Source organism: Orycteropus afer, unplaced genomic scaffold (assembly GCF_000298275.1).
Source record: "Orycteropus afer afer isolate SDZICR_OR568_19922 unplaced genomic scaffold, OryAfe1.0 scaffold00083, whole genome shotgun sequence".
Classification (NCBI taxonomy): Eukaryota; Metazoa; Chordata; class Mammalia; order Tubulidentata; family Orycteropodidae; genus Orycteropus; species Orycteropus afer.
In genome coordinates, this window is record NW_006921670.1 from 154981 (window position 1) to 171255 (window position 16275).

General features: G+C 52.3%; 1 protein-coding gene across 1 annotated transcript; it reads right to left on the minus strand.

Moving 5' to 3' along the window:
* Nucleotides 1-1078: 1078 nt before the first annotated feature.
* Nucleotides 1079-4612, minus strand: PVALB (parvalbumin). The gene is made up of 3 exons (XM_007941624.2): nucleotides 4552-4612; nucleotides 2542-2674; nucleotides 1079-1202 (listed from the first exon to the last, which is right to left on the minus strand). The coding sequence occupies exons 1-3, from the start codon at nucleotides 4610-4612 to the stop codon at nucleotides 1079-1081; spliced, it is 318 nt and encodes a 105-aa protein (XP_007939815.2).
* Between the last annotated feature and the right edge of the window lie 11663 nt (nucleotides 4613-16275).

A 16275-nucleotide genomic window follows, 5' to 3' on the forward strand; every position in this document is an offset into this window, starting at 1 on the left:
CTTCACATATTAACACATCTTATCCTCAAGATACCCTAATGAGATACAAACTATCAATACCTTCTGTTCATAGATGAGGAAACTGATACCTAGAGCAGTTACTTGAATTGTCTGAGGTCACATGACTAGAAAGCAGCAGAGCTGAGATTTGAACCTGGACAGCCCAAGCCAAGCCCATGCATCTACATATGCAAAAGTGAACACAGCATAGCACAATGGCAAGAGGACTGGTCTGAAGTTATTCAGACTTGCTTCTAAATCCCACTTACGTCCTAGCTCTTTGAGCCTCAGTTTGCACATCTGCAAAACAGAGATATGTCCCACAGATGCTGTGATGTCCAGGAGAGAGAGGCCGTGAAAACACAGGGCTAAAATGTGTCCTGTGACTGCTAGTTGGATCTGAATGCAGAAGGAGTGTGGCAGGGGCCTGCCAGTCCCTTGCCTGTGCTAAATCAAAGCTGGAGAAGAAAGGCAAGGCCAGATATTCCTTTTCCTGATTCCCAGCTGACTCTGGGCTGGCTATTTTCCCTGGCTCTCCTACAAGGCTGGAACGATAAGTCTGAATGAAGCCAAACAAGTTTCTCAGACTGGCGGTTACAGTAGACCAGGGCAAGTATGTGGAGGAGAGGAGGAGATAAGGAATTTCCATCCTTGGAATCTGAGAATGTGAGCACCCAAGGGTCCCTGGGGATCAGTTGGCCTCATCTCCTTGGGTTACAGATGGGAGACTGGGGCCTAGAGAAGGGAGAGACTGCCCAAGGTCACACAGCAAGGTTGGGCAGAGCAGGGACCAGAACGGAACTACAGGCAGAGTTCTGTAAAAATCCCAATTTCTCTTGGCTTCTCTGCCCAGTGGGGAAAAGAGAATTGATTTCATTTGGGTTCTTCAAATTGAGCAGAATATCCCAGTTTTTCTTTGCCTGGCTCATGTGACTGAGCTTCTAGCCCTAATGGATTGCCCCTCTTTTTTCTAAGCTTGGGGTGTGAAGGAACCCCGTCTTCCTATTCACTGCAACCAGTATAGCCTCATGCCTTTAGCATCTCAGCATCCCATGATGCACACTTTGCCAGGCTCTCGTCACAGTGACCCACCTTCGGCCCCAATCTTGCCGTCCCCATCCTTGTCTCCGGCAGCCATCAGCTTCTTGGTTTCTTGAGCAGACAGGTCTCTGGCATCTGAGGAGAAGCCCTTTAGGATGAATCTGGGGGAGGAAAGGGAGAGAGCGGGGAGGAAGTCAGGCAAGGTAAGCTTGTAGGAGCACCAGGTGGCTGGTGGGCTGGCATCTGTACAGGGGACGCGTGCAGCTGGGACAGACAGCACAGTGTCCATGCACGCAGCTGTGCCAGGCCAGGTAGCCTGGTGTGGGCTGTGCCTTCATGGCTGAGTGTGCAGAAAGGGCAGGCTGGCCTCAACCAGCGTCCACCTCACTTTAATACACACATTTGTTTGTTTATTCAACCTGCATTAAGTGCCCAGGCCCAGTCTGGATACTAGGGACACAGAGATAATCTTAGGGAGCCACTTGAAAAGATGGGGAGGAAATCAAGGATGGGAGGGAAGAACACACAGTGTGTTGTGTACAGTGACAGGAAGCAGAGAGGGAAGCGAAGAGAATGTATCCCTCCTCCCCAGGGAAGGGGAGGATCCGGGGGGATCCGGGGAGGCTTCCTGGAGAAGGTGATGCCTACAGCAGCACAAGTAGAAGTTAGCCTGCATGTATGTGCATGTGCACATGCGTGTGTGTGCACGTATGTGCTGGCATGGTTGGGTGGAGAAAGTACAGATATGTAGAACCCTCGTGGGAAGGTTTAGGGGAGAGCCAAGATGGATGGGGAGGGTCCCACTTGAAAAGCCCCTCTCCACACCCTCTCCCTCTTCCTTATAACAAAATCCAAGGCAGCTGTGGCTGGAGGGTGACATCGGAGCCAGCGGGGCAGGCAGATGTGGGCCAGGGTGATGGAGGGAGGTGACGGACGGGAGGTCTCTGGGCTGATGCAGTTTGGCACTTTCCTAGTCACAGCCTTCTCCTCTTCCGCTTTGTTCCAAAGATTCCTGAAGCCCCAACGCGGGCTCTGCACCTCTGACTTGCCCTGAACCAGCTCTAGCTGCCCTAGTACAGAAGCAGGGGTCTGCAGCACGGTGGGTGGTGCCTCTAGACAAATGAGAATCAATGAAACGCTAAAGCCACCGTCCCCTGCCTCACTCATGGCATTAGGCAGCAAGATAAAGGGCCTTTTCATTTGTATTAAATTATTAAGGCACAGCATTCCATTAGCAGTATTAAGTGGCTATAATTTAACCTAGTTAGTGGTGCTTTCTGCTGAGGGTTTTATTTTTTCCGGAAGTCCTTCAGCCCTGGGAGTGTTTCTCTCCTGGCTCCCCGGGCCTGCTCCCTGCGGTTATGCACAGCTATTTTCTGCGGAGCATGCAGACTGAAGTGGGGCAAGGCCAGGGCTGGTGGGAGCTAGAAGCAAGAGTCTCAGCCCCCACCCCTCTCCTGGAGCCTCTGCCCAGCATGCCCCCTGGGGGCCTCAGCGTACCCCAGCTCTTCCTCCTCAATGAAGCCACTCTTGTCTTTGTCCAGAATGTGGAACACCTTCTTCACGTCATCCGGGGTCTTTTTCTTCAGGCCAACCATTTGGAAGAACTTTTTGTAGTCGAAGGAGTCAACAGCTGCAGGGGGGAGGAGAGGGTTAACATGAAGCCACAGCAGAGGCAGGAGGGAAGAATGAGGGAGGCACAGAATTGGTTGGCTGACTCCCACCTGCCAGCCGGGGGTGTGGGGCATGTGGGGGGTGGAGGGGTGAGGCTCCACCTGAGGGCTGAGAAGCCCAGGCAAGCAGAGGTTGCTTTGCCTAGGTCACACAGCTAGAGTGGGAAGAGGTGGACTGGCACCCCAGTCTTGCTGGCTCCCAAACCTGCCCACCCCTGTGCACAGCACCCTGCCATGGTGATGGAGAGATGGAGACAAAGGGGCAGGGGGACTTCCTGTAGAGGAAACTCACCATGGAACCCAAGCAAGACATTTCTCCCCATGAGAACCTTGCTTCTGAGACAGGGTGGTGGCTGAGCGGGAGTGGGCAGGGGGCCCAAGGGCGGTGTGAGTGATGGCCACAGCATGTAGAGGGGTGAGGAGGAGGGCCCATCCTGCTTCTTGGCCACAGACGGTGTTGCCAGGAAAACGGGCACAGGAAGGACACTTTTCCTCTCAAGGTCACCGTGCAGGGGGGCAGGATGAGAGACCCAGAAGTCAGTTTTGTGGGGGTGCGGCAGGGCTGGACGGCTCCTGAGGGTCCCAGTCAAGTCTTCCCTCAGAGGCAGCAAGGTGATTCAGGCAGTGTCTGTCATCACCTGCTCTGCAGTGTGGCTCCCAGTTTCTCTGAGCCCCGGAAAGGGGACCCCAAGCAGAAAGGAAATGAGAGCCCTCTGCACAGTGCCTAAGGCACTTGACGGCTCACCAGAAGGCTGGCGGTTCAAACCCACCAGCCACTCCTCGGAAGGAAGGTTGGGCAATCCTACTTCCGTAGTGATACTGCCTCGGAAACCCAAGGAGGGGTCGCTATGAGTCAGGGCCGACTCCACAGCAAACAACAACAACAGCCAGTCTTCTGTCTTAAGTTTCTTTCTCAGAACATCCCAGACAGGGTACAAACCAGGTAACTGGGCGGGGGTACAGGGTTCCCTACTGAGAGTTCAGTTCCTCCTGTCCTTTGCCCAGGGCTGGCGGGAAAAAAAGTTGCTCCCTTCACTTCTGACCCTCTGGTGGGGCTCCACGTCCTGGAGGTGCAGTGGGGACCCCAGTTCTAATCCCCTTCTGCCACATCTGGTGACCTTGGGTAAGTCCCTCGCCCTCTCTGAGCCTTAGTTTCCCCATCTGGTGACTGGGGAGGATGCAGCCACACGCTAAAGTCCGGGGTGGCTCGGAGAGGTGACGCTGTGCACTTCCCTCCCTCCCGCGGCTGGGCTGGAAGTTGGAAGCATTGAGGATGCTCCACGCAAGACCGGTCAGAGCAGAGCGCCCGCTCCGGGAGGGAAGGTCACCTCACTTGCAGGGCCGCTGGAGGTGAGGGACGCTGAGCTCCGGGGAGGGGCTCGGACAGACGAAGGGCCAGAAAGGGCCACCCCCGAGTGGGAAGACCCCTGTGCAGAACCCGGATCAAGGAAAGGGGCGAGAAGGCGTGTGCGCTCGCAGCCCCTCCGTGAGCAGTGAGAGAAGCCTCGAGCTCGCACTGAGACCTCAGGGGTCCGGCCTCCCACCCTGGTCTTCGCCCTTGATCCGGGACCATTGAGACCTCGCCGCGTGCGGCCATCGGCCCTCAGCGCCAGCAAGTTTCTGTCTCTCGGGCAGGACACCCAGCCTCCCCGCCCGCTGCCTGCGTCAAGTTCAGCCGAGACGGAGTTTGGTAGATGGCGAGGACCCCCGCCCCCGGCGCCCTGAGGGCTGCTTGGGCAGAAGAGCTGAGAGGACTGGCTCGCCTCGGGACCCGTGGGGGGCAGGGGCTAGGGCTGAGGATCAGGGGAGGGAATGCGCAGGGGAGCGCGCTGCTCACCGGCAAAGGCCCCCACTGCCTTCTTGATGTCCTCAGCGTTGAGCAAGTCTGTCATCGACATCCTGCAACTGTTTAAGCGGGCAGAGCAAGTGCGAAAAGATTAAAAAGTGCTTTTCTCATCATTTCTGCTCATATGACCAACGCTGCAGTGCTGCACGCCAGGCGCACGTCCGCCGGCCTGGCACAGCGCCAGGGGGCGCCGGGCTCGGCGCGCGGCCAGAGCGGCTCAGTGCAGCCGCGCCACCGAGCCGCGCGGGCCCCAGACGGGCGCGTCCGTTCCTGTTCCTCCCCACCGCACCCCGTCGGGGTCCACGGGATCCCCGGGGATGCGGACAGGGGAGGAAGGGCAAGGGGCAACCTCTGGAATTTAGGGGGCGAGTGCTCTCCCAGCCTGGTCTGGCGAGGTTCGCCAGCCGTCAAGGACACGCAGGAGGCGCGGGCTTGGCGCAGCGCAGGGGCTCAGGTCCGTGCACCTCAGAAGGCTGCTTCGGGAGGCTACTGAACCCGTGTGTGTGGCCCCTCGGCTCGCTCTGCTCCCTCTCTCTCGCCGCTCCTACCTCAACCTCGGCTCCTGGATGCAAATTTATGCTGCAAAATCGGAGCGCTGAGGTCGCGAAACCTGACCCAAGGACGCCGCGAGGGGGTGGGTGGCAGGGACAGGCAGGTGCTGCCCGGGCCCTTTGCGCGCAACATTCCACATCTGCCGGGGATGTGCGTTCTCAAACTTGCTCATTGTTTTGCTTTTCTAGCCTGACTTTTCAAAGCACCTTTCTCAGACCTGGGTCTCCTTGTCCACAGTCCCTGGTCCAGCCTCTCCCCTTCCTCCAGAAGCTTTTAGGGGGAGGACAGAGTGGAGGAGGACACTTGGGATCTCTACGCACCCCCCCCCCAGTAGGAGACCAGGAGTCCCATGTAGGTATGGTGGAAGGGTGGCACCTGGGGGCCACACTTTCTAGACAACCTTCAGCTGGTTTTGCGTTCCCAACTTCATCTCTGGGGAATGTGACACTCCCTAATTGGATGCTACCAGAGACCGGTTGCATCCTTTCCCATGGTATCTCAAGAATCCAGGCTGCCACCAGCTGCCTGCAGGTCAGGAGAGCACTGGAGGCAGGCAGGAGGTCTGGGTTCCAGATCTGGGGCTGCACTAACTCCTGTGTGACCTTGGGTTGTGACCTCTCCTCCTCTTTGGGCTTTGTCTTCACTTCTGTAGTGTTGGATGGTAGTGGTGGTCCCTTCTGGTGGGACTTGGAGGTTCCAATCTAAAGGATCCTAGATGAGGAGGGCTTGGGGCTGCGGTGGCTCTTGGTGACGGTGGCCTGGGATGGGGGGAGGGCTGCCCAGCTGCCAGTGGCTCAGGTTCCCTTGTACTCCTTGTCAACACCATCTCCCCTGCTTGGAAACCTAAGGAAGCGGCTGGCTCCTGCTGTCTGCTCCCTGTGAGTCAGCTCCTTCAGGCCACAGCTCCGTTGGCTGAGAAGGCACCAAGGCTGAAGCTCCCGACCTGATATCCCTTGGCACAAGGCTTCCCCTGGACCCCTCAGCCAGTGTGGTCCCTGCTTGTCCCCACCATCTCTGCTACTGCCCCCAGCTGGGCTGCTACCTTGGACCTTCAGGGCTTCTGTGATGTCTATCAGCCCCCAACTTCAGCTGACCCAGGACCCTACTTGGAGAATCTGTTTTCTCAGCTGAAGGACCATTATGCTGTCCTGGTGGCAAAACTGAGGGTGGAGAGAGTCAGTGAGTGGCGTCAAGGCACACAGTGAGGCAGTGACCAAGCAGGAAAAGCCAGATCTGCTAAGTCACATTCACTAACTGCCCTGGTGGCCCTCCCCTATACCTGGGCATAGGCCAGTACCCAGTACTCAGCCCTACCTGAGCCCCACAGGGGCTACTGGAGCATCTCCAAACACTGAGACCCTAGGTGAAGACTGGAGCCTCAACAGGGACCCATTCACTTCCCCTCCATCCTCCATCTCTCCCTATGGTGAGGCCTCCTTTCCACCTGGACACCCTCTCTGGGCCAGGTTCCACCGGCCATAGCATCAGCCAATTCCCTTTCAGCTCTGCCCATGACGTTGGTCAGCCCATCCATCCTCTACATACCCTCCTGCCTCCTCTGCCCACTCAAGGGCCCCCTTTCATTCTTCAGGTGGGGGACTGAAGCCCAGACAGGGGAGGGATTGGCCTAGGTCCCCCAGGAGGCAGAATGGGGAAAGAACCCAGGAGTCATAGTCTCACCTCTCCACCCACCCCCTGGTGCCAGAGAAGGGGGAGATGCTGTCCCTTCCAGCTGGCCCCCTCTCTGCTGCATCCCTCCAGCCTCCTCCAGCTCAGGAGCTACCACTCACCTGGGTGGGGGTCGAGGACCAGAGCCTGCACTGAAAGACTAGGCTGGTGGCAGTCTTGTAGGGAAGTGAATGTGGCGGTGGGATGGCCACCTATATAGGCTTCTCCTCTGGCTATTTTGGGAGGTGGCACTCCCCCCAGCCCCTGGCCCCCTCCCCTTCCGGTGTCGGGTACTCCCCAACCATGGTGCTGGGTTGACTGTATCACATTCACCCTCCCTGAGCCGGTGGAGCCAGGCCTATTTATAACTCTTGGCCCCTGCCTTCCTCTAACACCCCAAACTGAGTCCCAGGCAAGTCTCACCTCCTCCATGAAGTCTTCCATGACCACCTCAGATGGCAGCAACCTTTCCATTCTCCAGACTCCTGCAGGGAAAGGAAGAAAAAAGGCACAGAAGGGACCAGAACAGGACATGTCTTCCAGGCATGTGGCTGGGCTAAGTTCCTGAACACCTGTGATTTTTCCCTATGGTACTGCACTGCAGGCACGGTCGCTCTGTGCAGATGAGCACACCAAGGCACAAAGATGTTTTGTGACTTTTTGCTCAAAGCCACGATCCTGGGAGGTGTTGGAGCTGGCAGTGGCCCCAGCACTTTGATGATAAGATGATCTTGCACTTGGCAGAGAGGTGTGTTCTTAGTGTTCTCTGACAAGTCTCTTCCTATCTTTGTATCTCAGTCTCCCCATCTATAAAACAAGCATGATCATGGCCAGCTCTCTCTGGCTTGGAGGACTATGAACCCCCTAAAGTCATAGGCAAAATGTCCCATGCAAGTGCGCTTTCATGGAGCAGAGGGCCATAACTTTCATGAGATTTGCCTGATATCTGATGTCTGTCTTAGACTGGAGATGATGGTACAATGGATATGCTTTGAAAAGCATGAAGGAATGAATGAATTCAACAAGTATTTATTGAGTACTCAGTATGAACAAGAGGAAAGGTCCCCTCTCACCACCTCACTCATGTTAAAAGATCTCCAGGATGCTAATAGTGTCAACATTGGATTTTAGTTCTTGATGATGACGTGATGGTTCCATGCAAAGGATGCTGCTGGGAGGGAGACACTCTGGTTTTCTATTGTCCATTGGCTCCATGGATGAAAAGAGCAAAGAGGTGGGCTGGGTGTGGGAGGATGGAGCTGTAGCCCAGATGTTCAGTGTTGGGCCAAGACTAGGATTATGGTAGTGGAAACAGATAGGAGTGTGTGGATGGGGAGTATGTCCTAGGGAAGGGCTCCTAGACATGGGGGCAAATCCAACTGGAACAGATCCAAGTTGCCTCTACATTTTCAAGCCTGGGTTCGCTGGAGAATGGTAGTACTGTTTGAAGCTGATGAGTCTTGGGAGGAGGTGGGACCTCACTGGAGAGGTGACTCACTGGAATTGAGAACCCTAGGGTATTATGGCTGGGGCAGTTTCTGTAGTTATCTACTGCAAGCTGCTCATTTGACACATGCAGGAACCAAGGCCAGGGTGACTTGTCCCAAGTCACACAGCCAGCAGTGGAGGAACCAGGGCCTTGAGTTGGGTTGGGGATGCCCACGGTCACCGTCCTCGTTCCCTAGTGCCGCTCTGACAGGAACATCCCACCAATGGGATGGTTGAACAAACAGGAGTTTATTCTCTTACTATTTTGGAGGCTTTAAGTCCAAGTTCAAAGTGCCAGGCTCTAGGGGCTATGTGAAAGCCCTTTGACCTTGGGCTTCAGCTCTGCCCCTTGCTCCCTGCCCACTGAAGCTAGAGGTATCTCTTCACTCAGACAGCTACTGGCTGCTGAGGCTAATAAGCCCAAGGTCGACATAAAATGGCACAGTCTCAATGGTACCAAACCACACTGCAGGCCATTCATTCAAGTCCATTGTAAGTCCCAAGGTCGGCAGAGCATGGCAGGCTGCTGAACAACGACACGGCTACGTGCAGGGTCCAAGCATGCCCTAAGCTAGAGACCATTCCCCAAGGCTTCTCCTTAAATACAGGAAGCAGACCACATCCCTATGGCAGCTACTCAGCTGCTCACAGTAGATTCCACCATGGAGTTGATTGCCAGTCTCATCATGGGGAATACTACATCCAGCTGCCCAACCATTCAACTAGGCCTAGCTAAGTTGACACAGAAACTTAACTACCACAGTCACCCTGGAGATGCCCAGAAGGTCTGGATTCCAGAGTGTGGTCAGGGTTGATGATTATGAGGAAGGGTTGATGATTAGCAGGAAGGCCATGGAGGATGACTGGGCTCAGAGGAAAAGGACAGAGTGTTGGGACCAACCCTTGACAAAGATCCTTGGCTATGGGCTGGGAAAAGGACCACACACGTTTGTTGAACACTGTGCTGGGTACTGTGCACACAGCATTACTCTTTTGTCCTTGTAGTCCCTCTACAAGATACGTGTTGCCTTCCCCATTTTACTGATGAGAGAACAAGGCTCAGAAAGGTTAGGTGACTTGCCTAAGGTCACAGAGCAGAGGTAGAATTTAAACTCAGGTCTCTCTGGCTCCAACACACTTTGTCCTTTCCACTCTACTTTCCTGCTTCTTAATAAGGTGGACATTAGGGGCAGGACTCCTAATGAGTAAATTCTTAGAAACCAGAATGTTTTCTCTGTCCCCATATGTCTTCTTTGTGTACCTGCAATTAGACAGATCTAGATGGTCTGAACCATACTGTGGAAATGAGGGGTTACTGTGAATCAAAATTGACTCAATGGCAGTAAGTTTGTGTTTTTTGGTTTTGTATTTATTGAGTGCCTAATGTGGGCCTACTACTTATGGAAATTATCTTGTTCCACCCTCAGCCCTGGTGCACAGTGGTTAAGCACTGAGCTGCTAACTGGAAGGTCAGTGGTTTGAACCCACCAGCTGCTCCATGGGAGAAAGATGTGGCAGTCTGCTCCCATAAAGATTACAGCCTTGGAGAACCTATGGAGCAGTTCTTCCCTGTCCTATAGGATCACTGTGAGTTGGGATTGACTCAACAGCAATGTTTTTTGTTTGTTTGTTTTTGTTTTATAGCTCTTAGAGGTTTGAAGAAATACAATGTCAGAGAGGTTTATGATGTACTCAAGATCACACAGTAAGTAGTAGAGCTGGGATTTAACTCAGGCCTTTCTAAGTCTGAAACTTTTTTTTCTTTTTTTACCTACAATACTTGAAGTAGAATAAGGATGTCCTAAAGCCTGAGTAGAATGTCTTGAAACATCATCCTTTTCTCTGAATCTGTGCTAATTTAGTAGCCGTCACTTTATTAATTGGTTTTACAAGGGGTCTGATGTCAGAAATGGGTTTATCTGTCAGACCTGTTTAGACTGCAAGTGATAGAAATCCTGACTCAGGCTGGCTTAAGACAAAAGGAGAATTTACTGATTCATGGAACTGAAAGCCTTGGAGGGCTCAGGTGTGGCTTGATCCAGGGCCTGAATGCTGTCATGAGACCCCTGTTTCTCTATTTCTCAGCAATAGCTTCTGCTGCCTTGACCACCTTCTCAGACTGGTTGTCCCCTGAGGGTTACAAGATGGCTGTTCCCTGCAGTGCTATAAACTTTCAGGTTTAATCCTGGTGGGGAAAAGGAAGGCTACCATCCCGAGAACTCAATCACTGACCCAGAGTTGAGCTTCACTGGCTATGATGAGCTCTGTTTGATGTTATGTCCATCCCTGAACCAGACTGTGTCAATCGCAAGAGTAGTGCATGGGTTGATTGGCCAGGTCTGGGTCACAAGCCACTCTTTGAACTGGGGGTGGGGGTGGAGTGTCAACACTCCCGGAACTGCCTGGTTGGGGAACTGTCACTGGACAGCAAGGGAAGGGATTCTGAGCAGCCAAAGCCCATGAACAATGAACACTGGCCATTGACATGGGTTTCTGGGGGTGCCCAGGAGTGCCAGGCCCTAAGTCTCTGGTTAGCTTGGTGCTTTGGTTACCTAGTGCCCCTCTGGCAGGAATATACCACAAATGGAATGGCTTAAAGAAACAGGAGTTTCTTCTCTTATAGTTTGGAGGCTTTAAGTCCAAGTTCAAAGTGCCAGGCTCTAGAGGCTGGGTGAAAGCCCCTCAACCTTGGGGTCCAGCTCTGCCTCCTGCTCCCAGCCCACGGAAGCTAGAGGCTTATCTTCACTCAGACAGCTGCTGGCTGCTGAGACTGACAAGCCCAAGGTTGACAAGTAAAAAACCACAGTCGCGATGTTACCAAACCACGTGGGGGCCCATTAATTCAAGTCCATTTAAAGTCCCAAGGTTGGCAGAACATGGCAGGCTACTGAACAACGATACTGCTACATGCAGCATGCCATAAGCTAGACACCATTCCCAAGGCTGTTTCTTATGTACAGGAAGCAGACCACATGCCCAAAGCAGCTACCCAGCGGCTTCAATAGATTCCACCGTGGAGTTGATTACCAATCTCACCGTGAGGAATAATTACATTCAGCTGCCCACCCACCCAACCAAGCCTAGCCAAGTTGACACACAAACTTCACCACCACATTTGGCAGTAGCAGAATCACACTGCTAGAGAATAATTCACTCTGGGCACCCAAAGTTGTCTTTCTTGGCTTAGATCCCTATTCCACCCCTTATGACCTAACCAGCACATCAGGCTCAGCCCCTGAGGCCTCTACTTGAAGGCAGTAGCAGTGTCCACTGGGACTGTCCTCCAGCTTTAAGTGCTGTACCCTGAACAGACATCAGGCACATGGGTAGATGGGTGGATGTCACATCCCACATTAACCCCCATTCTATCTCCTGGACTCCTGATACAGTACCTGTCTCCAGCTAGACTCTTCCACATGAACGTTACTGATTTTTATTCATAGCCCCTGAAGTGGGCCCCATTATACCATTTTTACAGAAGAAGAAATATCAAGTTCAGAGACCTCAAGTCCCTTGCCCAAGGTCACAAAGCTATCCAGGACCACAGCCTGGTCTGCTGCCTCCATCCATTGTCCAAAGCGCTCCTACGTCCCACCCTAGCCTCGCAGCTGGTGGAGGGAGGAGGCCGCTGTGTGGGTCAGCAGTCTCTTGGGGCTGCCGTCTGCCAGGAGATGAGCATTCAGCTGTTAGCTTTGCTGGAGAGATTTCGTTAGTTCACACTATTTCCACCTGGTGCGGCCAGGAACAAGATACAGAGTTCCTTGTGTCCAGGTCCCCGGAGGGCTGGGTGAAGGCTGCAGGATCTAATGATATTTATGAGGTCAGCCATGTGAGCTGACGTGTATTAACTCGAAGGAATCTTGGCCCCATTCCTGAGAGCCAGCTCCTGAGCCCGCGGCCTTGTTTCTCTGCCCCTTCTGTATTTAAACACTATTTCACCACAGAGAGAGCCCAAGGTGTGTTGTTGTTGTTAGGTGCTGTTGAGTTGGCTCTGACTCATGGCAACCTTATGTACAACTGTACAAAACACTGCCCAGTTCTGTACCAAGCTTATAATCATTGTTATGCTTGAGCCCGTCATTGTAGTCACTGGGTTAACCCATCTCATTGAGGGTCTTCCACTTTTTCACTGACCAAGGGTGGTAGGGACATGTAAATAGATAGCTCTAGGCTCCAGCCCTGGCTTTGCCACTAACCCACTGTGTGACCTTGTGCCAGTGGCTTTGCCTCTCTGGGCCTTAGTTTCTCCACCCATAAGATGGAGCTGAAAAGGAAGCTGTGTGAATATTAAGTAAGATCAAGTCCAAGTGAAGGACTGGAGGCTACAAAGCCCCACATAAATGATAGTCACGGTGGTTATTATTGTGAGAAATTTACCCTTGATCCTGTCCTGGCACCGAATGAGAGGATTTCCGAGAGCTGCGTTGTGGATGGAAACTTGGAGAACCAGGGAGTGCCAAGCCTGGCCACTGCTGGCTTTTCCAGGAAAGTGTCTGAGATCAGGACTCAGTGCCCTGGCTGGGGAAATGTAGAGCTGGAGAAGAGGGAAGGTGGGTGGGGCTGGGCAGGATCTCAGACCCAGGGTGGTCCTAGAAGGGGCTGGGACTCTAGAAAGTGAGTTGAGGTTGGGGTTGTGTAAGCCAAGGCAGTTAGGGCTCTTGGCTCCCTGTGTTTATGTTCTACTGGAAAACCCAGGTTGTTCAGTGGTAGAACTCTCACCTTCCACATGGGAGACCCAGGTTCAAATCCCGGACACAAGTCAGTGGAGTCTTGCCTGCTGCTATGAGAATAGACAGGCTTTAGTGGAGCTTCCAGAGTAAGACCGGGAAGAAAGGTGAGGTGACCTAGGTCCAAAAATCAGCCAATCAGGACTCTATGGATCAACAGTGGTCTGATCTGCAACCAGTTATGGGGATGGTGCTGGATGGGTCAGCATTTCATTCCACTGTGCATGGGATTGCCACGAGTCAGGGGCCAACCCAATGGCAGCTAGAAACCCCAGCCCTTCTCAGTGGAAACCAGGGACTGGATATGGCCCCTGTGTGGCCTAGATTTATGAAGGTGAGCAGATCATCCCAGTCAAGGCTGGGGAAACCAAAAGTCAAGGTTGGAATTGGTAATGTGTAGTCTCCAGGGTGCTCTCTCCTTGGGTTGTGCTGGATGGTATGAGAGGGGAGGCAGAGAAAGGCCTGGTGTGCAGAGTCCTGGGGAATGCTCCTGGCTCCAAGGTGCCTGCTGGCATCAGGGGAGCAGACGGTGTGAAGTCTGGAGCCTAGCTCAGATCGATATGGCATCCCTTCTCACATTATCATCTCTTGCTCAACTTTCTTCTACCTCCATCCCTTGTCTCCCTCAGCCTAACAACCCAGAGCCCATAACAAGGTTAGGACACTCATTCAGAGAGGAATGTGTGTGTGTGTGTGTGTGTGTGTGTGTGTGTTGGTGGTAGGGTGCAGGGGTATCAGTGAGCTTCCTTCCATATTGTTTTTCAAGGCTCCCATGCAGTGCACCTGACTTGGTCTTGGGACAGCCAGGTGGGCCGAGACACCTAACATCCTGGCCCTGAGTTGGTGCTGGGGTCAAGTTGTCTCCAACTCCTGGCGACCTCGTGTATAACAGGAGGAAGCATTGCCTGGTCCTGCACCATCTTCAAGATTGTTGGTATGTTTGAGCCCATCTTGGTGCCCCCCAGTACCCAGAATCTCTGTATCAAAATCAGGCCAGTACTAATGTTCTGAACTCATAGCAATGAGGGAAAAGAAAGGATTTGCCTCTAACCACTTATCTACACCAGCCATGGTGAGGGGCTGCAGGAGCCAGGGGAGAGTGTTGCCATTCCCATGATCACGACACAGGCATGAAACCTCTTCAAAGCCTTTGAAATAGTTATTTATTTATTTGTCCAGTTTAAATTGTTGTGAAAGTGACACATACTCTTTAAAGAAACAATGGAATATAAAAGGGTTAAAGGGGGCAAGGGAGCCACCCACAACCATTGCTTCCCAAATACAATTGTTGTCATTTACTTCCAGGAGACTTTAGTTTTCTCACTCCTGCCGACCTGCCACCTGCTGATCATCCTTCATGACTTAGCCTAGGTATCACCTCTTACTGGAAGTCCTCTTTGTTTTCTTCCCTCTGACCTCATGGCCCTCCTAACACCCCGCACTTACCTTGATCTCCGCCATGTGATCCTGGCCCCATTAGTCTCTCTGTGTTTCCAGCTGCCTTTTTAGTGGGGAATTTGTGGTACCAACACTGATATCCAACTTCTTTCTAGGAGGCACTCCAAGGAGTAAATCAAACTGATGGTTTTATTTTTGGCTGTGTGTGTACAGTGGTTATTCTCTAAAACATTCTTGGATCCCTGCTTATAATGCTGCCTAAATCCATTTGTTCACCCACATTTTAGGGGTAATTGCTAGTGTGTGTCGCCTTTTGCAAACTGTGCCTTCCTTGGGGCTTAAGCCACATACATACCAGCCTCTTCCAGATCCAAAATGGCAGCCCACTTCCTGATAAAAGAAGTGCTTTGGGGAACAAGGAACTGAATATTTGAAGTCAGGTTAAGTGAATCTGCACTGTGGTCACTAAACCTCTTGGTGGCTCTTCAGCCAATGGGAGAAAGACTTAATGCTGCTATTCAGTGTAAAATTCCTAGGTGACACAAGCGAGATGTTTTAAGGGAATAGTTGAACCATTATTTTCTTATAAATATTTTATTGCTTTTATCCTGATTCTGGGACAGAAGCTGGATCAATTCGAAACCTTAATGGTCGCCATCTTGCTTCAGTGTTGCTGTCTGGCCCACAGACCACGTTGTTGGTTAGCACTGGGGGGTGAAGAAGGCCAATGGCTGAGAGCTGGAAGTAAACAAATGGTCACAGCAAGGCAGAGAAGGAACGAGCTGAGAGAGCAGGAGTGCCCTTTTTTTTCTCTCTCCCCTCCTCTTTGAGACTAAATTGCTCCTTCCTGTATGTCTCCTTGGTTGGCCTTTCTTTTCCTTGATTCTCATTTCTGAGTCCTTGGTGTCACATATTCAAATCGATTCCAGCTCATGGCGACCCCATGTGTGTCAGAGTGGAACTGTGCCCCATAGGGTTTTCAGTGGTTGATCTTTTGGAATTAGGTCACCAGGCCTTTCTTTTAGGCACCTCGTGGTGGACTTGACTCAGCAATGGGTTTGGTTTTTCTAGCTCTAACTCTCACTGCGTGATGCAACCACAGTCTTGACTTCTCTGAGCCTGTTTATTCTGTAAATCAGGATGCATGCAACTGCTTTCCTTGAGAGTTGTAAGAGTGACATGAATACATGGATGGGATGACCTAAGGAGGAGACTGGTTCAGAGGAAGCACTCAATGACTGGCAGATGTATAGGACATTATTACTGTGACTATTAGCCTGTGTGATGTATGCTATAAGCAACAAAAAAATAAATACATTTACCTCTTTCTGGGATTCTTAACAGATTCCTCATTAAGTGAGCCTTCAAGGACACCAAATTGCTACCAAGGTCCTTAAAGTGATTCGAAGACAACTGGAAGGGAGAATTTCATCTGTGCTGGTATGGCTGCTGCTTGGTCTTACAGCAGAAGGGTGAGTAGGTGAGGGGGTGGAGGAAGCTAGAGGCAGGGAGTGGTGGCCCCATTTGAATTCAGGCATGCCTATGCACCTGGCCAAGACCCTCTCACTTTCAATAGGTGTGAGAGAGGTAAGGTGACAAGGATTAATCTCCAGGGCCAAATCCTGTAGATGAATGACATTGGAGTCAGGGGGCCGGTGGAAGCCACACTCTCCAGGACAAGAGTCCAGAGCCAGCAGCTCCCTGAAGACTCCAAATTCCAAGTGGAAGCAAAGTTAAAACAACTGGAGTGGGAGGGGACCCTCAATAGAATGAAACAGAAACGTGGGTGGATCCCTGAATTCCCACCTGTGGTTTCCCTCCCTCCTTATGGTATAGAAGGAAATGCACAGAGGGATTGAGCTCAAATTCTAACCTCAGCACT

Bases quoted from the DNA above. Each gene is read 5' to 3' on its own strand.
- PVALB (XM_007941624.2), bottom strand. From the start codon at position 4,612: ATGTCGATGACAGACTTGCTCAACGCTGAGGACATCAAGAAGGCAGTG. The intron at 2,675-4,551 runs GTGAGCAGCGCG...TCCCCCCTGCAG, and splicing joins GGCAGTGGGGGCCTTTGCCG to CTGTTGACTCCTTCGACTAC. The intron at 1,203-2,541 runs GTACGCTGAGGC...TTCCTCCCCCAG, and splicing joins ATTGAGGAGGAAGAGCTGGG to ATTCATCCTAAAGGGCTTCT.